This window comes from Varanus komodoensis, unplaced genomic scaffold (genome assembly GCF_004798865.1).
Source record: "Varanus komodoensis strain SLA01 unplaced genomic scaffold, ASM479886v1 scaffold68, whole genome shotgun sequence".
Taxonomy (NCBI): Eukaryota; Metazoa; Chordata; class Lepidosauria; order Squamata; family Varanidae; genus Varanus; species Varanus komodoensis.
The window spans coordinates 870-26,046 of NW_025336321.1; the positions used below are offsets into that span (position 1 = coordinate 870).

The window sequence follows — 25,177 nt, forward strand, 5'->3', positions numbered from 1 at the left end:
GAAATGCATACAATTTTCTTTGCAAATGGGCACATAATTTAAAATGTAGCACAAGCCTGGAAATGTACAGACTTCCAACTGCAAACTAAGTTTAGGTCCAGGTGATATATATTTATCTATCATCTTTCTATCAAAGTTTGACTGTACATTTTTCATACATTTCTGATCAGCACAAGATGCACTTCATGGATATCTTTTTGTTTAGCTATATCTTCATTTGCATCTACCTGGTGATCTCCCCTCTAGGGCCGCCCACCTCCAGGTAAAATGAGATGTAAAGGCATAAGTCTATAAATACCTCTGCACCTTTCCTGAGTTCTGCTCCCTTCCATGAGGTTCCCTTCACTGAAATCTCCCATATTCCCTTTCTCCCTTTCATTGGAGCCTTGCTCCCTCTTCTTCTCCACACATTACTCTCTCTCCATCCCCTGTTCAGTGAGGTTTTAGAGCTTCCATGGATTGCGACAATTCCCTGTGACCTAGACAGAATGTAAGAAATCTGAAATAACTGTCTATCCAGCACTTAGCACACATTCAAGCTAATTTCTCCCTGTCGGTTGTGGATATGTTAGATATATTTGTCCACAGCAAGCATGGTAACATACAACACCAAAAATGCCAATGCCAACAGTTCCAAAAAGAATGACCACTTTAGCATGACTGGAACTGCAGAAAGGCCAATTACACACAAACAGTTTGCTGTAGAAGCAGTCTTAATAAACTGCATTCTAATGCAGCTATCACAGGGTAAAGGGTATGTACAAAACAGGCTACAGTCAACCATGGAGCCTCAAGAGTGCTTTAACTGTTACTCCAAGGAAGAAGGAAATTTACAAAGAAGAAACAGAAAGCTTTGACGAATGGAGCAGACAATCACAGCAACGGAAGAGACATTAGACAGGTAATTCTAAGCTATCTGAGGACAACAGATGTGCCAGTAGGGAGAATCGACATAAAAAGAATTGCAATAGCCTAGATGAGAAATGATCAGGGGATTCAGCAACAAATTGAAAAAGACCCCAAACACCATTACATTCTGACAAGTATTTTCATGGGTAAAATATTTAGTAAATATCTCATATTTATTCAGGTTATGAAAGATCACATGTGAAATAAAATATACACCATTGCAGCACAGAAAAAGCCTAGTTTGATTACACCAGATATTGGGCTTCTTCTCTCTTCCTTTGTAAGCATCATAAATCTAATGCCCAAGGACAGCAAAGGAAATTGAATACTTTCCTAAAACAGGTTGGGCTTGCTTTGATAAAACTGACCTGATAACACAATTCCCATATTCAGCAGGAGCTGCCAGACACCAGCTGCTGTAGATCTGCTCTTAATGAAAGGACAGCATTTTAAAAGCCAGTCTACGAGTTCAGATCCAATGCAGCTTCTCCTAACAAAATAACAAAGAAAGATGTAAAGAAAGACTGAGGCTGCAATCTGAACCACATTTAGAAAGGAATAAGTGCACTTCGGGGCTCACTTCTGAATACACATGCATCTTGATGTACATGAAACAATGTCACAGAAGGATTAAAACACCACCTAAAACAATGAGAATTAGTGTAGTGATTAGTACATTAGAGTGGGGACTTGAGAGATCCACGTTTTAATCCCCACTTGGCCATGAAGTTCACTGGATAACTCTAGACCCATCATTCACTCTCATCTCCACCTGCCATAAAGAGTTGTTGTCCTCCACTCCATTTTATCCCCAGAACAACAACTATTTAACCCGCCGTGGGTACTATATAAAAGCAAAAGGTGAGATGGAAATATACTAATGAAAATCTTGATGTCACAACAGCCTATTCAGGTATTCTAATCCCAAACTAGGGAAACACAAAAGGGAAGAGGCTCTCCTCTTTGGATTGTTGGCCTCCACAAGTTGAGAATATCAAAATGTGATCACAGTCAAAGGCAGATGTCTTCTTTTGTGTGTCTCTCCTACTCATGTTTGCAACATTCTTTTAAGTGGTAATTCAGAAATATGGTCAGAATGAACAATAAACATTCTAGCTGCTACATTTTGTCTTACCAATGGCTTTTTAACTGTACTGAAAGGCAGTCCTACATATAATACAATCAAGTAATCCAAACAACAGTTTAACAGATCACAGGAAACCATGGCCTGACTATCCCTATCCAGCACAGGTCACAACAGCTGTACCAACTATAGCTGAATAAAAAAAATAAAAAGCACACTGTGCTATACAGAAGTTACATAGTCCTTAAGTGACAGTGTAACTTGTGAAAACAGAAGCATCCATTTCCAGCACATCCCATTAAACTGGATGCTGGTGTTGCAAGTACAATAGTTAAACCTTCAGTCCAAAAGCTTTCATGCAGTCCAGCCTATGCATCATTTTCATTATGCCAATTTGCAGTAAGGCATTTCTTCAGGATAAATTTCTACTGGCCTTTCTAGGCTGATCTATTCAGATAATTTGAGTAGTTTAGAACTCACTTCAGAATTCTTTCAACTGCCTCCATCTATTTAATTTCCCTCATCTTTAAAATGTGGCCATCACATCCCTCTTATGGGCAAACATGAGGGCAATAAAAAGAAGCCAGTGCACTAGGCTACAAATATTTGGGGAATTTCAATAATCAACAGTGCATTTCCTAAAACAGGAATGCATGCGGAAATACAAGGTTTAGACCAGAGGTGAACAGCCCTTTTTCTCTGCACTACCTTTGTATTGGTTAGGGAACACATATTGGTAGTGACTGGGGCCGAAACAGGTAGTGAACAGGACCAGGTACCAAAGCAGGTGGTCAACCCTTGTTTGATACTTTTACATCCCATCTTTCTTCTATCATGGAACTCAAGGTAGTTCCTAGCACTGACCAGACCCAAACCTGCTTAGTATCAGGTTGGTGCCTGCTTCCCTTGCTTTCAGATAACCTTCTATTTTTTCTCTGTTTTTGTCACCCCCTTATTTATTTGATTTATAGCCTGATTTTTTTTTATAATGAACTCAGAGCAGCTTACATCATTTTCCTCATCCTGCTCTCCACCTTATCCCCACAACAACAACCTTCTGATGTATGTTGGACTGAGAATCTGTGGCTGGCCCAAAGTCACCCAGTTGGCTCCATGGCTGAGCGGGGACTAGAACACAGATCACCTGAGTTCCCATCACATGCTCTTAACTACTACACCACACCAGCTCTTTTATCTCTTCCTCTTCTTTCCCATGCAGTAGGGTGCCAGGGAAGGAACAGAGCTCTTGCCAGAGATTAGAAATGATTCCATGCAGAAGTCTTCTGAAAATGAGAGGCATGTGACATTTTCCAGGCCCTGGTTTAGAAGAGCTGCCCCCAAAATGCATTTACTTCACAATATATCAAAATATGCAGATACACTATAACAAAGTAAAAAGGTGTTGAGGAAACACTATGCAAGAATAATGGATTTCTATAAAGATAGCCTGACCTGTTATCTGAATGTATCAGAGTTGTGCAGACAGAAGATCACAACACCCCAATCTTTTCTTGTTATTGGAATTCACTGTATCTCAGAGCAATTGAGAAGTCACAAGATCACTTTTAAGTATGAAAAAATAATGAATCCACATGCTATTTTAACCCAATAATTCATACAAAGAATTGGGTTGTAGTTTAGCCAATTTGAAATTATTTGTTATGAAAGAGAAAGGCCAATATGCTGTAGGCTTAGGCAGCTATTTTTAATTTTGTTTTCAAATGCTCTGGGGATTAGTCTTAGAATAACTGCGCAGGGAACACAAACCAAATGCTATCAACTACAATAACAGCATTTGTAGCGATAGATAAGAGCCACTGGTAAAGGCACAAACTTTACTACACTGCCTCCCTGAGGGCAGATTCTTATGGCTATTTTTTCCATTTGTTCACTCCTATACAATAAAAATACATATTTGAAAATCAGTCACAGATCACTTATTCACACAGTAAGGACCTTTCCATTTCAAGTAAAGTGCTTTTTTTCAGGAAATGAGATAAACCACTATACTAGATTAGAGAGAACATATTTAACCAGAACTATGTCTCAATAGGTACTGTATTTTTTCCAGAAATGCCAAAGCACACACAAATGATTACAGCATAAAGCATCCATAAAAATTAACGATGAAGGCATTCCATTGGGGAGCCTTGAGTACATGAATATTTCCATGGTGGACACTGACATGGAAAACAGGAGACTGGCAAATTGAGTGCAAACCAGAAAATTTCAAGATAAGGGTAAAAGTTGTGCTCCTGGTTCCAGAAAGAAATCTGCCACGGCAAATACACTCAGTCCCTAAGCCAGCTGCATGACGGGAAGGTTGGATGGACAGCAATGGGGAAGCTATGCTTTGTTAAAACAAGGAAATAAGGTTACCTGCAAAGTCCCATCAGAGACATTCTGTCTTTCAACAAATCAGAAGCTTGTAGAATGAAAACATTTCTGAGTGCTCTCCCAGCACATGAAGCACTCTCTCCATAAATCTAAAAAAAAAAAAAAAAAAATGGGCAAACCATGAATTATGCAGGCATACAAGGTTATAGCATTAGCACTACATAAAAGTTACAGAACACGACTAACAAGTACAAGCATGATTTCACTGAACTATTTGTTTCTGAATATGAAATTCCTTAACAGCTAAATTAAAAACTGTTTAGATTAGAAAACTTTGATGCACATAGCTGTTACAGGCTGAAAGATAAACAAATGCACTTATCATTAATAAAATAGCCCAAAAATGAAGGCAGGAAACAATAGTTTTAGGAGTACTTATTTAGGAGTACCTTTTTATTTAAACATCATTTTAATTGTTAAAATATATGATCTGGCCAGGGCAACTTCTTCTTCCTTCTCTTTTCTCCTCCTATATTATTTATTTACTTATTTTATACTGTTATTTTTAATTTTATATTATTATGTTTGAAACTCAGTGTATTTTTTGTATTTTTGTATTTAATGGTAATTTATTATGTTCTATTGTATCTCAATGTATTTTATTGTGTTGTAAGCCGCCCCGAGGCTTCGGCAAGGGGCGGCATAGAAATGTTATAATAATAATAATTATTATTATTTAATTATTATATTTATACTGAAGTAAGCCACCCTAGATGGTGTACATAATCCTCCTCCTTTCCATTTTAGCTTTACAACAACCCTGTGAAGTTATTAGGGTGAGAGTCACTGTCTGGCCCAGAGTCACTCAGTGAACTTTGTGGCTGAGTAGGAACTAGCAGCTGGATCTCCTGAGTCTCAGTCAAACATTCTAACAACCAGTGATTTTTTTTGTCATAGAATGCACCGGGATGGAGTTCTGGCACCTTTTTTCGACAGATTTTCCAAGTTTTAAAAGTAACTTTTGAAAAGTTGATGTTTGGTCCACGTGGATTTGAATCGCCCTGTCGAGCATAGCGGGTTGGCGGCAAAATCATTAAAACGGTGCATGCGGGCTGCCTGTGTGTCGAGTCCGATGCATGCGTATTTCGTCTGCGCTGATTGTGATGGCGCTGCTCGGCTTGTGACTGGTCATGTGGTCGCGCGCTGAGCGCTTACTGCAGGTGGCAACCGTTATGTTTCATTACACAACTGATGCGTGTGGGTGTGTGTACAGTGACCGACTACGTGCGAAAGGTAAATAATTTCATGAGTTCTGGCACTTTTTTCCTTCCAAAAAAAGCACTGCTAACAACTATGCCCAGTTGTTAATGAGATTTTTAAAAAATAGCAATACCTTGCTGGGAGGATTTTCTAGATATGGATTTGAAATCCTTCTGGATATAATCTGTAAGAAAAAAATATGACAAGTACTATTAACTTAACAAATATACACAATGAAGGTGTTTGGACAAGTGATGGCACATTAATTTTGCATCTGTATTTCTTCATTATAATAATTAACCTCTGGGGATTTTGATGCAAAGGATACCCAAAGATTAGAGATATTTAAAAATTATATATTTGTGTAATCATTTTAAACCACAGTCTTGGAATGCTTCCTTGTCCCCAGGAAATACTTTCAGGTTGTTAACAAGCCTACCATTCGGCTCAACAAATTATGTCTCCATACTTTCCCATTCACCCCTTTTCCACTCCATGTTTACTTGTTAATTTTGTTAACTTCGTAGTTTGGACACCCTGGTGTTGCAATTCAAGGATATAGTAAGGGCCGTGCAGTTTTATGGGTGAATTGAGAAATAGAAGGATTAAATTCATTATAGGCCAACTGTTTTGGCATACAAGTCCTCTTACAGTACTGTTACATTTCCTATCCTCCTTCGACACCTCTTTCTCTGCTAAATCCAGTTACTCAAAGCAGATTTGGCCCTGACCTAGTCTGGCTTTAAAGGGAAGAAGAGAACCATGTTACTGGATAACATCAGTGGTCTATTTTCCATAAAGCAGCCAATGAAACGCTTCTGGAAAGTCCACAAGCAACACATGAACACAAAAGCTTTTCCTATTGCTGCTTCAGCCACTGTTGTAGAGCAGCATCGTGCTTCTAAACCTGGGGAACACTTATTGCCATCAGGCCTGTTCACACAATTGTGGCAAGGAAAATAAGCCTACTACAGCCCATGGGTTCTGGATAACTTGTCAGCTATCGTCACAAGTCACCTTGGCTAGGTTCACACTACACAGGAAGCCAGTGTACCAGAGGTAATTATGCTAATTCCACCTCCCACCACATGCAGCATTAGTAAGTGCCTTATTAACTACCCTGCAATTGTGCCAGCTGGGTCACCATGCCTGCTAGCCACTGATGGACTTATTCTCCATGTAAAGGCAGACCCTTCCCCTTTCTCCTCCTCTTTTTCTTGCCTACTGCAGCACAGAAAGTGGGTGGCTCTTGCTCCAGTGTAGCACACTTTGGGGATATGCAGAAGAAATATCGCATGATGTTTGGGACTCCTAAGAAGCCTCTGACAATATAGTCAATGGTCAGGAATGCTGCATTTTGAAGTCCAAAGCATCTGATGATCTGCTTTCTGCCCATTTCTGATATACAGATAGTGCCCTCACTTTGATCCATTGAGTCCCAGAAACAAAATAATCATTTAGTCATAAAACTCAGTAGATGGTCTTGAGTCAATCGCTTACCCCACTTACCCACATGTTTTTTTCTTACTGGATTGGGTTTTAACATCTGGAGGATCAGAAGGTAGCTACAAGTAGGAGGGCCTTCTCTGTGAGGACCCTCCAACTTTGGAAAGATCTCCTCACCGAGGACCACCTGTGTTACCATTTCAGCACCAGGCCGAAACAACCCTCTCTGAGGAGAGGTATCTAAGTTTAACAGCTTGATGGAGGCACCCATGTTTTTAACACGCCTAATCAGACTGGTGATAAACTAATTTTTAAAGTGTCTTAAAATTTTGTAGTGCAGAACATGTTTTTATTGTATTATGTCTTGTTTCTAGGAATGACTTTAAACTGTCCAGGGAGCAATTAGAGTGGTAGAGAAATTAAATATATAAATAAAACACTTTAAACTACTTCAAGACTGGGACATTTATATTTTCCTTCTTCTTAGAAAAAGTAGTTTGCCTGTTCTAGATATTCAGTATTGAAAACTCATGCTTTGTGGGATTAGTTAGCTTGACAACAGTGTTGTTTTTGTTCTCTGGATCTTTGCCGAGTGAATTGCAAATTTAACCATAACTGAATAAATTAAATAAAGAATTTACCATCCATAGATATTAGAACAATCAAGCTTAAAATGACATTCAGATATTGTGGTGCAGATGTTAAGCATTAAAATGTTCACTGAACTGCAAACTCATACCATGAGAAGGTCAGACTTGACTAAATCAAACCTTACTTTCATCTTTGAATATCAAATACTTGCAATGGTTCATATTTTAGAAGAGAATTAAAAATTATTGTGTAACTGAGCTTCATTTTATAACCATGGAACTATTACAGGTAAAATCCACTATTCATCACTTCCATGATATCTCTATTGGTTTCAGTCCTCCTGTAACTAAAATTATGTAAAATTAAATCAAGGGGACAAACTATACACCATCCATGGAGTTATCAGTTTGTAGATACTAAGAATATTGGCCATGACCCAGCCAAACTAAGGCATGATTCTGTGTATCCTGAAGGTGTGGCTGAGAGGTCACCGATGATTTAGACCTCTCTCCCTGTATGAGGAGAGGAAAGTCGATGGGAGAAACCTTCCCTTCCTGGTGAAGCAGCAGGAAGTTTACTCATCACTGCTGGCCTTGCTGGGAATTGACAATGAGGTTGAGTATCCATGGAAGAGGCCATTACAAGTCAGGATGTAGCCCAGGACCTTGAACTCCAAATGCACACCTTCCTTTTATCTTCCTGCCCTAGCTGCTGATGGACAACAGGGCTATGAATGGGGCAGTGGAAGCAATGTAGATCTGCTTGACCAACCCCAGTACTAAGGTTTGCTACATAAGTCCCATGAGTTAAGCATGTATGTGACTTTCTCACTGAAAACAATAGTGCTTTTAAGGAGTTCAGCTTTGGCTATATTGCATCTATTGTGATTCAATTCAATTGCAGTTCTAGTCCCTTTCCCAGATTCCTAACTGCTTAGCTTACCCAGTTATTAAATAAGCCATTTTACCTTGTGATGTACTGAATTATATTATAGGATAAAAAGGCACCTTTAAATAGTTGTTAAATAGGAGAATGTCAGAAGAAAAATTCTCCAAATAGATACATACATAAATCAAACAAGAAATACTTTTGAATGCTGAACTTTTTAGTTAATTGTATGCTATGCTGTCAGATTAATGCTTAGAAATATTAAACTGAAACTAATACAGTAGAACTTTCTAAAATCCAAGCATTCTAGATAAAATTCTAAGTTTTCTGAAGATAACTGCAATAAAAAATTATCACAACAAAGGGAGTGATTTCTTTTATGCCTGGCACACCTTCTCTTTAATTTTACAATATACAAGGGTAAATGGTTTCCAAACTAATCTAAGAATATGGTTGGTGAGACCATAGCCACAAGTCATAGATGGTTAGAACAAGTCACCTAATACAAGTTGCAATAAAAAATTCTGAGCTGGCATGATGTTTCATTTGCTCACTTGTTTCTTAGACACAGATTTTTTATAAAACCAGTCTGGAGGTACAGTACTGGTTTTGGAACACCTTATAATCATTTTATCCAAGCTATCAAATTTGGGAAGAGGAGCTGTTGATGGCATCCCTAGAAAGTTTCATGAAAGTCATACAATATTAATAAAAATGAAAACCTGTAGAAAAAAATATATGTAAATTAACAGCATAGACAAAATATATGTAAATTAGTATATAGAGAAGTCACATCGGGGGTTTTTATTAGGCTTCGCTACACACTTATTAATTTATAGTTGTTCTTTATACTGAGTTGATATAGTCATCTTTGCATTTTAGCCACATGTAATATTTGTTCTCCCTAATCTACATTCTTACTGGAGTACCCAACTTGGTTTCCTAGCCCCTCCTGATCTTAAAAGGTCTTGGGAAAGTCACTTTTCTTTTAGCCTCATCACTTTGCTTTCTGAGAAATGGGTGTTTTGTGACTGGCTATGCCCAACATGGCAAACATTTTGTTAATGGGAAGCAGTTTGGACTCCTCAAATAGGAGAATATTTTTATTGTCAGCAGCTACTGACCTTGAGAATGAAGGTAAGTCTTCATGAAAATGAAATAAATTTATTTAATTAAATAAGTCACATGATGATCTACTGATCATCTTCTCAGCAAGCTATGACTTGAGAATGCTTTTGATTTGCATTACTTAGCCTGATTCTCAACTGAGTGGGAACCAGGTCTGACACTTTGCTTGGGTGGGGAGAACTAGCTATCAGGGGCTATTCATCAAACCTGTTCTGGGGTGATAAAAAGAGCTGGGAAGGATTGGAAATTGAACTAGACAGTTTACACCATTCTCCACCAAATATGAAAGGTGCTTGAGCACTTCTCTTACATAGGAAAGTCACGGATACAACAGGGCCCTACCCCAGTGTTTCTCCCATACTATTTTCCCCTTCACTGACTATCCACATCTGATTAAAGAAGGTTCTCCTATGAGCAGTTACTTAAGCACATGCAAGAAAATGCAATGGGGATCCCAATCTTTTAGACTGCCTACACGCAAGCTGCTGCTCAAGCGTAGACACCCCTTTGCCAATTTCCATATTAAATACATGGACAACCAGAGGGCAGGATCAGTAGAGGACATGATATTGGGAACTGGGCAATGGAATAATCTCACTCCTCATTCTATCCAAGATTGTTCTACATACCAGAAGCACATGAAAAGACCTGTGGTTATTCCTAAATAAATATCAACTATAACCAAAAAGTCCATATGAAACAGCATATTCCTTATGCTCTGTTGCAGTATCATAAACATGCATAAATAAAAACATGATAAAACATAACATCCTTTAGTCAAGCAATCAAGTATTACCAAATGAATGAATGCAATTTCTGAAACAGCATTACTGGAAAAACTAGGCACACATCTGTGTTCCTTCAAAGTACAATAGTAAGCTCTTTAGTTCTTTGTGTTCACTGCAAAGTATCACCGAAAAAGGGAATTATTTATATTACCTTATTTCCTACAAGGCTACAATGATGTCATTTCTAGAAGAGGGGGAAACATTGGAAGGAAATGCCTACATCAGAGAGAGAGAAAGAGACTAGGAGCTATGTCAGACTGCATTTTGCCAAGAACTGACTTGCAAGCTTTCATTCAGATATACTCTATTTTTAACACCATGCTCTCTACATGCCACCATGAGTGAGTTCATCCCATTCTTTTCATATAAAGAGAAATTAGTTTCAGCAAAATGCACAGGGAATTATGTTCATAAAACCATTGTAATGCAACATGGGAACATAAGTAGAGAAATTAGTAATACACTGTAGCATCCCCATAAAGTACACTACAACTTTTTATAGGAAGAATCAAAATGGAGATAAATGATCCAGTTATATTCTCAGTTTTTCAAATCTCATTTTAAAGTCGTGGTAATAAATGCTTCTAAAATTCTGCACACCTGTACAGGCTAAGAATACATTTTAATCACATCTTTCATGCAATTTAGAGAGCAGGGCTAGGCTCCCTGGGAGAACGGCTGATGGACATAAGCTTCAGTCCTCCCTCTCTGCGGCTGCAATGGATGTTCACAAGCAATGATTTGCCCCTGTGAGAACAGACACTTTTTGTACTGCACTCTTGTGAAAGATCAGAGAACTTTCCTAGAAAGGTTCTGTTCTGATACCTAGCTTTGGCTGCAAATTACTCCAACAATCCAGACTCACATGACCAAAGATGCATCACTTCTATGTTTACTTTAGCCATACTAGAAACACCATTTAGAAAGACAAACAACATTATACCATTACACTAAGGATTAGATGCAGTTTTAGATACGTGCAATTGGGCTGGTGGAAGCTATTTTTCCTTCACTCCCCAAAGTAGCCCCTCCAGCACTGGAAAAATGCTGTACACTGGGCATGTTCATACATTATGTCAACCCACTCCGGAAATAATCCAAGGTGCATTGATTGATGAGAAAACAACCCACAATGACCCCGCAATGCACCCAACAGATGACCAAGCCTACTGGATGGAAGCTGGCAAGAAGCAGGCCTTCAATAAACAAATCTACAGCCATCATGGTAGATATATATGAGGCCTCTAATAAGAGGGTAGCAGTGATGGCAGTATTAGAAGGGGAGGGCCAGTTTCTGACCAGAGAAAGTGGTTAAATGTAGAGAACAGGTGCTGCACAAGTGAAAGGCGGTTAAATGTAGAGAACAGGTGCTGCACAAATGAAAGAGGAAACAGGAGGCAGAATAGAGGAAGGCAGCAACACTAGAGACAAGCACTAAAGATCCAATAGGTTTTCTTGCATTGATTAGCCTATACTAGGTGCAGCACATGTGGCCACTTCTCCGAATAGACAACTTCCAACCAGCTCAACTGGGGGTTACAGCTCATTGTCTGAACCAGCCATGAAGAGCTAAACAACCCTGCTTTTAAAGCTGGCTAATATAATGGCCATCATCCTATCCTGTGAAAGTTAATTCCAAGGTTTATCTAAAGAATGTGGATGTCACATGGTGCAGCTTGCCAGGTAGAACTAATCTAGCCCTGATGGGCCAACTCCTTGGGATTGACCAGGGCAGACACTTAGTCTGGAAACTCAAAGCAAAGCAGTGCCATTTAGTCCAAATCAGCAGACTGATGTCACAATGGGATACAGGTGGGCATAAATTCAAACATAAATAGGTGTTGCTAAGGTAACAAAGCAACATTTTTGCAATTTTTATCCCATCAGCTACATCTTAGAAGTGCATGAATAATATGCTACTTTGTACTTTTCATACTTTAGAAGGGAGTACGGCAGATCAAAGCATAACTTTTGGCAGTACATTATAAAAGCTTCAATAAACAATTTTCAAAAACCTGAAAAATAATGTATATGTTATGTTCCTTCAGTGCATTTCAGACATCAGCTTTCAGATGACAGCCTGAAATTTATTTTAATTTTTCAGTGAATTAATATGAAAAATGATCAGAGCTTGTACTCTAAATGGATAATGAATTCCATAAGCAAATCTATTCAGATGTCAGTCCTGCTAAGTCCACAGGGTCTTAGTTACTTGTGCAGCCTTTGGTATATTAAAATTGACACTAAATCCATATTTGCATTCCTTCAGAATGTAAGCACAAAAATTAGTTGTGACATGGCTGCTCCCCTCACCAACTCAGTTTTGTGAAGAGTTCTACATGCATTCAAACTACTACACATAGAACATTCCTTCAGGTATCCCTGTTCAATATGGGGACTACGGAGGGGAGGGTCTGGTATGCATGGGAACATAAGGTGTGGGACCATAGCCAGTTTAGGCCCTTGCATATTCAGGCAAATGTTCCTTGCCCAGTTTAAACCCTCACACAATCATGCAAATACCTGAACAGGGTTTGAATAAATAGTTCGAAACCATACAAGCATGTTCCCAGGAGAAAAAACACACACAGGTACACACCCCTACACAGAAAAAAACAGGCATCCAACCCAATCTGGCCATTACGAATATACCTGAATAAATATGGGTAAAGTGGTCTGCATTCCCACATCAGTGGACTTTCCTTTTGCGTTTTAAATTGGGTCAATCCAGCTATATCACCTTCACTATGACTTTTTTCAGCATTAATGAAATACTAACAATGAGCAGCTGTCAGCTGTTCTTTGAAATATATGTAGAACACCTCAGCTATTCTGGGAAAGGTTTACCTATTCAAGTAAGGTTGTTTCTAATTGTATTGCTGTCCAGTTTTTGTATCCTCGGAGAAGCTAGCAAAAAACTGACTCTGCAAAGCAAATGTTCAGATTTCAAAGTTGAAAGCATTTTATAGCTCCTGACTCAAAATGACATGTCAAATTTTCTATAAATATGTACTAAAGTCAACCCTAAGCCACAAATCTTGTTCTCCAGCTTACAAAAAGATTCAGGTCTGTCTTACATCTTTAGAAAGACAAGATGTACAGCTAAAAATGAAACATGTGCTTTTCAAATATGCACTTTCGATAGTACATGTGATGGAGGCATGAGCAGGAATAAACCACAGCTCCCTAATCAGGTATGTGCCATGAAAAAAATATGTGTACAGCCATGCAATATCTGAGGTGACCATGAAAGATGATTCTACACAAAAAAATTAAGACCCAAACTATATTCGTGTAGGAAAGTTATTTCGACACACGAGAAAAGGGCAACAATTTTAAGGGTACCACAAATCTATGTTAAAAAGTCTCTAGACAATTCCTATCTTTTGAGCAAAGGTGCAATTATACATATGTTTAGAGAATAAGGGGATTTTTTTCTGTCTAAACATGGAGATGGGTGTACCTTATGTGATCTAAAACTTATTGCATTCAAAGAATTCCAATGACCATTGCCATAAATAGAAAAACCGGGGAGTAAAGCCAACATTGTATGCCATGTGCTAAGTTTACATATATTGTCCACATATATCTGACCTAAAAATTAAAAGGCACAATTATAAAACATGAATTCACATACTTATAATCTCAGGACAAAATGTCAATAGGAGTCAGGAATGCATCATTAAAACTATGATGAATAAAATAATTAAAGTGCTTCAACACATTAAAAATGAAAGGTGTGTCATCAATCCCCACTCAGTTCACATAGTCACAAGAAAGCTTGAGAAAATGGGTTACAGCAGATTGATTCTTCCTTAGCACTTTTTAATGAATGTCATCTCAACAGCAATAACTTCTTCAAAAAGGCAAAGCAAGCAATTAAACCCTGCATATGTGATGCATCATCATTCTTTACTGGGACGAAGTATCACTTTTCCAAGACAAAACATTGCACTTTGACTAGTTGTTACAACCAATAATAACAATAATAACTGCAAGAAAGCAATTATTTGGTAACATATCAGGTGCATCCTTGAGGTGCAGAACAACATGAAATATGTTCCCTCAGATCTTAAGGAGTAACTTCCAAAAGTAGTTCTTTTTGGAGAGCTAACCACATCCATTGTGAATCATGTATTCCTCACACAAGTCAGCTACTTCCCCTTCCTTTACTTACTGGCATTTTGGGTGCTTGTTAAGCAATGGAGAGATGTTCTTATTCAAAGACACTGCCACTGGAATGAAAGAGTATTACTGTGCACTTAAAAAGCAAACAAATCCAGTGGCAAGGTTGCTATACTAAATGATAGTGGGAGTGGAGTTTACTGTAATGATGCTGCCACCCTATTTTTCTTAATCAAAGTACCAGTTCCGCTGTTGTAGAGTCATGGAAAAGATATTAGAAACCTTGAGAGCATTGCAGGAGATAAAGTACCTTCTGAGTTCCTTCCAGTAGCTGCACATGTGCCCTGGCACTTAAAAGCCTGCTCTAGAATGTCTTAGCAACCAGGTGCAGCTGCTACCCCTGCTTCTTACATGATTCACCTGTCCAGATATCTGGAGAGAAACTAGAACAGTGCATCTAACGGGAAGATCTTGCCACCTTCCAAAAATATTTTTAAAAACACACAAAAGCTGAATGGCTGGCTGATTTTGTTTGTTTTGATTATAAATCTTATTTAAATTTCAGCAGTGAATCAGAGTTAGGGCAAAGCAATCCATAAAGACACAACATGGATCCCAACTCTAGCAGCAGTTTTATGTTTAGGGAGGGAGCAACCCTTTGGCCCCTGGATAGCATCTGAATGGCCACACACTATTCTGGATTCCCAAATTAGGAGTTAAAGATAGCATTTTGGCCATAGCACTGGAAATCAGAGGTCTAACTCCCCTTCTGCTCACAGCCAGCATGAAAAGAGCCATGCTGGCTCCTCTCTGAGGTTGGGAAAATGATCTGAGAGAGGGGGAAGGGGGTATTCTGCTGGGCTAGAATGGAGGACACTGAGAAAGCAGAACACAAAGTATCCTGAAGCCTCTCCAGCCTACTTCCCTCCTCCTATGAAACATTCCGGCTCAACAGGTCAAAAAGCTCTTCTAGTGAAATATGTAAGATGGGAGGATGGGAAAGTGATTGAGGCAGCCATAAGTCCTAATATGTGCAGTATCTCAGTAGCAGAGGAAGAGCGTCTGTCTGCAGACAGGATCCTCTTGTTGCAATGGAGTCAAAAAATACTCCAATGAATGGTATAGACCAGTGATGGCAAACCTTTTGAAGACTGAGTGCCCAAACTGAAACCCAAAGCCCACTTATTTATTGCAAAGTGCCAACACTACAATAAAACCTGAAAACTGCGGTTTTAGTTTAGAAAAAACAACTCACAGCCAGTCCAAGCATATATATATATCCTTGGCAGCGGACAGACTGGCCATGCAAAAGCTCGGACAAGTTGTGGCTAATGACTTGCGGCGTGTGACATCATCGCCTGGCACTGCTACCTCTTTCCAAGCATGTGCATGGCCCCTGTGTGCACTGGGATTCAATGCTCAGCTGCTGGGGCAATCCTGGCGCGACTTAGTTCGTGCGCCAACACAGAGAGATCTGTCTGCCCGCCGTGGCAAGTGTGTGATTGGTTCACCACCACACCCCTAACCCTGACCTGGTGCACACCCCTAACCCTAATAAAGGCTAAAATACCACTGAAAAGAAGGCAATTTTGAAAAGGCCTTCTTTGAGTAGCTTTTTCATCATTTCTGCCCATTCTAAACACAATAAAACCTGAAAACGGAGGTTTTAGTTTAGAAAAAACACCTCACAACCAATCTAAGGAATTAATGTATAGATATCCTGGCAGCGCACTGACCAGCCATGCGAAAGCTTGGACGAGTCGCGGTTACGGAGTCACGGCTCAGACATCATCACCTGGCACCACTACTCCTCTCTGAGCATGTGCATAGCCCCTACGAGTATGTGCGCTCTTATCCTATGCTCAGCTGCTGGGGCAATGCTGGGGCGACTTGGCTTGCATGCCTGTGGCAAGGGCCCTGCACGCCCGCTGTGGCACATGTGCCATAAGTTTGTCTCCACTGGTATAGACTATGTGGGAGAAAGACAGGATTTAGAATAGTTCACATACAGACCAAGTTTCATGACTAAAAGTGGACTTGGTGTCTAATCAGGAGGCTCTTTGGGATGGGGCAATAATAAGCCAATGGTAGGGATACAGGTGGATCCCATTGAGGTGAAGGTGTGCACAGACAACAGCCATGCACTCGGTAAATACTCTTGGAGCTGTCACTAGTCCAAAAGGAAGAACAGTAAATTCAAAAGGATGTTCTCCAATTTGAAAGTGGAGAAAACAACTGTATGGCTCCTCAATAGCAATACAGAAAACACATCCTTTCAGGTCTACCAAGGTGAACCAGATGCCTTTGCGTAATAGTGGAAAGATGGACTGAAGTGAAACCATTCGAAAACATTTGGGTTTTCGAATGGTTTCACCATCTTTCTTTGGAACTGTAAAATACTTGAAGTGGAAGCCAGAAGTTCCAGTATAAACCCTCTTTTGGAGGAGCATAGTGAAGCCACCCTGTTTCAAAGCATTAGATGGTACCTGGCCATTATTGCCTGGTAGCTGGCCATCTTGATAGACAATGCAGTAGAGGAGGAGAATCAGCGGCCAACTATATCAAGGCGTCTGCCTTCTCTATCAGCCAGGGTGCTTTGCTCCTCCCCTCCCTGCCCTCAAATTTTACAGCCAAATCATTCATCCGTCTTTAAGTGGCTGGGATGTACTCAGAAACTTGAAGGGCTTCCACACAAAAGAGGAAAACCAAACTAGAATGCCATAATTGCAATTCCTTGCTTGTTGCATATACTGTAAATAAAATAATGATTTCTCCATTTGTATTTATTTATTATTTGGGTATTTTTTACCCCATCCAATATGTTGTGGGTCTCTGGATGGCTTACAAGACAAAATCCAATAAATACATATATACTCAAATAATACAAAATAATCCATGACTAAGCATAAAACAGTTAAAATATTAAACATTAAAATTACAGAAGAATAAAAAGGTCTTGACCTGGCGCCAAAAAGCATATAACATCAGTGCCAGGTGGACCTCTCTGGGGAGCGCATTCCACAGGCAGGGCACCACCACAGAGAAGGCCCTCCTCCAAGTACGTTCTCTCCTAACCTCCTTCAAGGAGGGTTCCCAGAGCAGGGTTTTTACTGCAGATCTTAAGGGGCAGGAGGGCATGGAGGGAAAAAGACGTTCCTTTAGGTATCCTGGTCCCAGGATATATATTTGTATCAGTATATTGCTACTTAGAATTTATTAAGAGATGTGTAGACATCCACGTTTCAAAATGCTGCTATCTCATATTTTCAAAATATATGAATGAGCTAACTTGCCAGGAAGGTAATTTTTAAGAAAATGTCTCAGCTTCAGTGGCACAGATGAATCCAAGCCAAAACAAAACCCAATTAGCTTGAAGCTACTACAGAGTAAAAGCAGAGCAAGTCTCAGCGAGACATTTTGTGTGAAGATACAAAAAAATCATGCCCTATCCTGCCTTTTAAAATTGTAGCAGTACATATGTGCTTATATTCAATTCAGGCATAAGAAATTCCATTGAAACAGATGTTATTGGGGGACTGAAGACCAAACTTGTGCCCGGGCTCACTGCAGTTCAGTTCTGGTGTCTCTTTCCAACATTATGCCTTCCCTTTAGAATACAAATACATGAGTGTCCATGTTTGGCAGAGTTCATTTCCCTCAGTATGGAATACATGGAGAGATACCCAAAACACCAAAGTTTAGGAGGATGGACTTTGCTTTCAAAGAGTCTTTTCACAACAAACATAATACTTACATCTCTTTTCCTTAAAAAAAAAAAATGAAGTAGTAGTATAGGTTTGGAGCATCAAGACCCAATGACACCAAATGGATCAAAGTAAAAAAGAGAGAGTCAGTCCACTAAAAGTGGATAATATTAATAAAGCAGAAGGCAAGGAAAAGATTAGCAATGTTTTAACAATTGGGGAAAATCAGCTATTGATTTCTCAAAAGAAAGCTAACATAGTCATCCTTTTTTAAACATACTTCAACCACTGCTGAACGGACCAGTTAAAAGGGTAAAGGAAAAAAAGGTAAGATGCTTATCATGATTTATTTTACGTCAGGAATATCTAAATAAAAGATTACAATAGCAAAAGCTCAGTATTATATACTGGGTTTATTTTTAGTCACATAATGACACATGCTATAAATTATCCAAATTGAATCTCCATGGCAATAAAAGTTCAGGCTTTAAAAAGCAAAGGTCACCAATGTAAATTACAGCTTTAAAGCAAATGCTGTTTCTCTGTGAGCTATGTCCCCAATTTCAAATATTTGTAGACTCATAGAGGCTGATCTAATGTGCTGCTCTGAATGCAGTTTCTCCAAGCACTGCTGCAAACTGGACAATCAGACCCTTAGATCTAAATCCACTTTATTCAAACTACAGCAAAGAGGAAAATGAAACCAAGAAACAGAAAGCATTTATCCCCTTTACTAATACTGCCACACAAAATACAAAGCATAGGCATAACTACTGATAAAGGTCTCACAGAGACAAGCTAAAACTACAAAATCAAATACCCGTGTTAACAGCACTTTATCAACACAGATAAAGAAGGCTGGAGAGGTGCTTCTGCACAAGAGATAATGGATCCTTGCCCTCATGTGACATTGGAAGACAGAAAGTGTTTCTCCAGGGGATAGCATCAGCACATTTGCTATACCTTCCCAAACTCTGCTGCGCAATTACTAAGGGCAGGGCAGTAATAGCTAGAGGGTGGCATTCACAGAGTTCTGCAAGTGTTCAGTTGCAATGACACTGTTTGCTGCATCCATCTATCGAGCCATGAGTGCTTGCTATCCAGTAAACCTTGCCTTATTACACTCTCACATCACTCCACTGCACAGTCATGCTGCTGTGTGGGCAGAAGCACAGACAAGTCACTACAGTGCAGATTGGCTGAGCCTCTGCGAATCCATCATACCTTTCATTCCTGCAGCAATTTTATAAAATGTTTTGCCCACCATGTGCAGCAGGATTCTCTCACCTCAACACCAGTAAGTAAAAGCAAGAAGAGGACCCTATTACTACAGCAAAGTACCCATTTTGCCCTTTATCTCCCTATGATAGATTTCCTCTTTTCACATTAAAGTACCACTGGTTCTCATTTTAAAGATCTATATGACTTCACCAAGCCTTCCAGATGTTTTAGACTTTAATTTCTATCACCCCTGACCATTGTGGCCAGGGCAGATGTGAGTCTAAAACATCTGGAGGGCACTAGGTTGGGGAAGGCTGAACCGTGTCATACTTTTACTTCCATTGTAATCCCTGCACAAATACACATAATTCACAACATTTTTGGCAGCCCATTAATTCAGGTAAGGAAATGGTCATGCGAGTCTTCCCTTAAATCTTGCTAATATTGGGTTTTTATGTCTCCCCTCAAAAAAATTAAGACATTTTAGCAGCAGCTTCATTGCTCATGTATCTCTTTGATGATACAACTCCAGTTCCTTAAGTCCTCAGAAGGTTTTCCCTGCTAAACAAATGTGTGTCTCTCACCATAGAGTTATAATGCTGCGAACACAAATCAAACCACATCATCTACATACAACAGCTTTCCAATTTATTTACATCACTTCTTGCTTCATAGTTTAAGACAAATAATTAGTTTCTAAAATATATCACTGGAAGGCAAAGTTTTTTGGCTACAGTTCCAGTTGTGTCACTCAGCTCTCTTGCAAGCGTCATTTATCATCTCTCTATTTTGGTTTTGCAAAATTGGATATGACAACAGTAATTACACTTGTATAACTCACATAGACTAATGAAGGGCAGTCTTAACTAGGATGTGGCAAATGTGCTGTTTGAGATCAACCTCTTTTCAGGGCTTGCTGATGCCATACAAGTATAATTTTCATAAGTAATTACTGTTTGTACAGAGCTTTGGGTACACATATAATATTTAAGGGAATTATTGTGCTTACACCAGTGCTTAAATGCCATGTATAACCTATCCCCAAAAGGCATTTAATCTCCAGCTTGCATTATTCACATGCTCCTAAATGTCAAAGACCCAATACGCAGTTACAGCTATGAACATCCTCACAAAGCTTATCAACAATTAATTTTGCCAGAAATTTTGCTAGAAAGCTAACATAGGAATTATATAAATATATTATATACCATTAGAGAGTCTTAGGACTAGTATAGCAGAATATACATTGAATGAATGAATGAATGATAAAACACAAACAATTTTTCTGTATTTTGTACAGTTATCTCTATCATAAAGTAACATGTGACTAAGACTTGCTCTCACAGAACAGAGAATAAACTTGTTAGGCAGTTACTTTTATCAGGTCACTAAAAACAAGTTATCTGCCTACTATAAATGCAGAAGAAAACAATAGCTCTGTGGATGCCAAAATAAGTCATTAATTGAACTCTGCTTTTAGCAGTGGCAGCAATGGTAGTATTTTACTTTTTATTTTTTAAAAAAATTAATGTTTTCAATGAGAGTGCTTCTAAAAACTGTAGTGGACAAACATGGTTTAGGAGGCATCACCCCTTCTCTTACTGGAAAAATGTCTCTTTTAAGACAATAGCTGCTACAACACATGCATATCATCTAGAAACAAAGCTTCAGAATTTTGTTACCACATGCAAATTGAATCAGCAGAGTGATTACATAATACTTTCCTAGTCAGGTCTTCTCAGAAGTAAGCCCCATTGAACTTGACTGGGGCTTACTTCAAAATATTACAGAAGGATGGACTAAAATTAAAATGTATTTAGAGAGCCACCCCATGTATGGATGAAAAAAGACAGAAAAAAGTCCTACAGTCCTACAGCACTTTCCAGCAAGTAATGCTGAGATATGTAGGCCTTTTTTCTTTCAAAAACGACATGGGACTGCACCCTTAGAGTGCAATCCTGTGGCCCCTAAACAGTACTGGATACCTCAGGGCTCTTCCTCTGTGCCTACTGACACAGCTACAAGAAAGAAAGACAAGATCTGATCACGGATCTTCACTCCGGACACATCTAGCCTCCCAGCCACGGAGGAGAGATGGAAAGTTTCACTTATGAGGTTGAAAACATGCCCCTGTTCAGGAAGGGGGGAAAGGGGTTATGCTAGTGGGAGGGGACAGGACAGGATAGGATAAGGTTGTGCATTTTACTAGGGCTTCTCCAATCCTCTTCCTGCCCACTGAAAGGTAAGTCAGTTAGATTGGCTCACAGACCTGCCTGGATGCTTTCTGAATTTTAAATGAAGGAAGGAAAATATAAATGGAGGAACAAAACTGGAGAGTTTTGCCAGGGGCATATAGGATAAGCAGAGTGCTCTGATCCCACCCTGCTCCACTGTAGCCCCAGCCATTACATTTCTGATGATTCAGAAGTAGTAGATAAACTAAATAGAAATTAAAGATGATACACTGTATCAAGACAGGACACAGTAAGCCAATGGCCTCTACAGTCCTCATTCTACCAGCTACCACCTCGTATGTTACATTATCCACAGAAGGTATGCCAGGGACTCGCCTTGCCTATGATCTTGTACAAACTGGCTTCATTACACTTCAAGTAAACTATGTCCCTGAATGGTTTGCATCAAAGGACACCTCTGGGGTTGTGGGACATGCACCTAAGCAGTGGACACGTGCCAACACCATTATCTAGGGGCTCAAGCTGCAAATCAGTGAAAGGGGTTGATACATCATAAAAAATACCACCATGCCCCCTTCACACAGATGCATGAAACTGACCAACAGCATCTTTAAAATACGTGGCCTGCCGAAGCTCAGCAAACTGGTTAGCCTCCAAGGTGCCACAACATATTGCAAAAGCCCAAACCATACATTCAGGACACTCTTTCAGAATCTGGTAATTCTAACAGTTCAGTCTTAACCATGCTCACTCAGGATCAAATCCCAATGCACTCACTGGAGTGTATGTCTAAGGAAGCGTGGCTAAAATTGGGCTGCAACCTTAACTACTCTGGAGTAAACCATATGTCAAGGCAAACCCATGGCCTATTCGTGCCTTTCCTCCATCCCCTGGGAAGCTAGCATATCCACACCAAAAGGCCTCTATCCTAACCACATGCTTGTGTTTTTAACTTCAGTGTTCAAAAGCCCTCTAAGGAAAACCTAGATCCTTGCACGTTGTGTAAATCCCACGACTTGAACATGACTTGCTTAGGATGAGAGAGAATAGGGCTGTTGCTCCAGTGACTCCTTATCCTCCTATGCCCTTACTGAGCACCGCGACTCCCCTTCTTTTCCCGGGGAGGCTACTCATGAGCCCTGCGTCCTGGAGGCTTGACTTTCTTGCTTTCTGCTTTTTAAAAACCATGCAAAGTACCAAAGCGCCCGCAGAGAAGTCGCCGCCAAGCTTTCCCTGGAGAACCAGCCTGCCTGTAGGTCTGTGGAAGCTGGAGGAAGGCTAAACCTGGGCTGGGCTGGGCAGGGCAGGGCAGGGCAGGGCAGGGCAGGGCACGGCCCCCGGTCTAGGCCGGGAAAGGGCTGGGCCCCCGGGGACACACGACGGCTCTCCCACTCACCCGGCCGCCAGCGGCGGAGCTTTTCCTCCGCAGAGTCAGCCCGCTTCGCAGCAGCGCCGGCAGCTCCCTCAGCTTCTGCCGCAGCTGCACTTGCTGCTCCTGGTCCTTGGCGCCGGAGGGGCTCCGGCTGAGGAGCAGCGCGTCGGCCCTGGCACACGCGGGCTGCATCTTGACGAAGCCGCCAGCCATGCAGGCTGCATTCCCGAGCAGCCCTCCTTGCTCGCCGCCGCCCGCGCCTCCTCCCGCCGCCGCCGCCGCCGCCGCCGCCTTCCTGCTTCAGCAGCCTCTGGCTGCTTGGCTGGCGTGCGCACGCACGCACGCACGCACGGTCACACACACACACACACACAGCGAGGCGCACACCTTGCTCTCGTTACGCAAAGCGCGCCTGGCGAGCGAGCGAGCGCCCAGCGGCGCTCTCTGCCTCCTCCCCTGGCTTGGGAAGGGGCGGAGGGGGCTCGGAGAGGGCGCGGGAAGCCTGCGTGCGCCACGCTGCTCGGAAGCTTCCCCGGGCAAAGCAGGCCCGGGCGGGAGGCGCTCGCCCGCAGGTGCAGCCCCGACGCCAGCAGCGGCACGCTGCCCCGGTGCCCCTCCCGCCCCCGCAGGCACGCTGGTCTCCTCTCAAGTTCTGCCGCTTACAGGGCCAAACACAAGCCAGAGAGGGAGCCGGAGAAGGCGGCCGGGCGCGGCCAAGCGATAGTCACCAGATCGCCTGCCTTAACGCGTTGCCTTTTCCATCTGCCCTCCCGACCCCCCGCCTTCTTTCCCGCCCAAGCACTCTTGCTGGCGCCGAGGAGGCTGCCGCGCACCGGCTCCTCTGTCCCCTTTCGTTTCTCCTACAGCGCACGCACGCGCGCAGGTACGCCACGGCACAGGTGGGACGGTCCAGCCCTTTGCCTCACCTGGAGCGTAGAGCCTAAAGCAAATGCCTGCCGCCTCGTATTCTTATTACACCAATTCCAGCTTCGGGGAAATGAGCACATCTGTTATTTATTTTTGTCAGTGGGGCAAGAGACGCGCCGTCCATCCATCCTTCCTTTCGCCCACGGCTCGAAGGGGACCAGGGTGTGTTAAGCACGCCACATGTATTAGACAGTTAAACTGCGGAACTCCATTGTACAAGAGGTGATGGCCACTGATTTGGACCTTTTTAAAGACGGGCTGGACAAATGCTTGGAAAGCCACGGGAGCGAGCGCGGGCAGCCAGGTGCCGTTGCCTTCAGGTCCCGTTAGTCATTTCCACTGGGCAGCTGGTTGGCGGCTGTGTGAACAAAGCTGCGCTAGGCGGACCCTTGATGATCCAGGAGGGCACTTCTTGTGTGTGGGCACCCAACTAGTGTGTTCTGAATGGCTACTATTAATAAAATAATTACCGCTGTCTGCTATCTGCAGTTCATTCTCCTCTGTCCTCATTGTTGGCAATTGCTGTTGGCAACAGCTTCCAACAGTATGCACATATATCCTTGCAATTCTGCATAACACTTCATGAGTCTGAAATGGACTGTACTCCACAAAGCAAATGCCACAATAAATTGGTTATTCCTTAAGGTACCACAAGAGTCCTTACAGTTTTCATTTCAAAAGCATTTTTATATAGGACAGAGTGAAGTGTCAGGATGTGTAATTTGGTTACACAACTTGGATTTTTCATTATCTGCACATTTAGCTCTGGTGTAACAACTGATCAGGGAAAAAAAATCCACGGGATCATCACACCCATTTTCCTTTGTGTTGACATAAATGTATTGTGCAATAAATGTTTATTGTTAGGCAAAACAACTCTGCTAAAGTACTAACTAACGTTTTCAGTGTACTAGTGAAATTGTGCTTGCTAGGTCCTGAGTGAGGCATACATTATTGCACCAGCCAAATAGTTGACAGGAAAGCTCTAGGCAAATAGATAAAAATTCAATCAGTAGGCTGTACATACTCTTAAAAATGAAAGTACAGTTCCTCTGATTTTCTAACAACATTTCTATACTATATATAATACACATATAGAAAGCCATGCTTTCAATTTTGGGTGGAATAATGGATGGCCCTTTAAATCTGCTTCTTTTATCATTATTGCAATATCCGATTTCTGAAACTATGGCAGTCAATCT

General features: G+C 41.0%; 1 protein-coding gene across 2 annotated transcripts; it reads right to left on the reverse strand.

Annotated features, from left to right (window-relative positions):
• Positions 1 to 257: 257 nt before the first annotated feature.
• LOC123033869 (rap guanine nucleotide exchange factor 5-like) lies at positions 258 to 23,297 on the reverse strand. Of its 2 annotated transcripts, none has more exons than XM_044450753.1 (5): positions 23,073 to 23,297; positions 5,724 to 5,774; positions 4,373 to 4,479; positions 1,278 to 1,333; positions 258 to 479 (listed from the first exon to the last, which is right to left on the reverse strand). In XM_044450753.1, the coding sequence occupies exons 1-5, from the start codon at positions 23,259 to 23,261 to the stop codon at positions 433 to 435; spliced, it is 450 nt and encodes a 149-aa protein (XP_044306688.1). In that variant the 5' UTR covers positions 23,262 to 23,297; the 3' UTR covers positions 258 to 432. The 2 variants fall into 2 exon arrangements, with proteins under 2 accessions (XP_044306688.1, XP_044306687.1); XM_044450752.1 differs by having other exon boundaries at positions 1,278 to 1,399.
• Between the last annotated feature and the right edge of the window lie 1,880 nt (positions 23,298 to 25,177).

Coding starts and splice junctions, on each gene's coding strand:
- LOC123033869 (XM_044450752.1), bottom strand. CDS start 23,261: ATGGCTGGCGGCTTCGTCAAGATGCAGCCCGCGTGTGCCAGGGCCGAC. Junction 4,480..5,723: donor TAGAAAATCCTCCCAGCAAG/GTATTGCTATTT, acceptor TTTTTTTTTTAG/ATTTATGGAGAGAGTGCTTC. Junction 480..1,277: donor TATGGGAATTGTGTTATCAG/GTCAGTTTTATC, acceptor CATTCTGTCTAG/GTCACAGGGAATTGTCGCAA.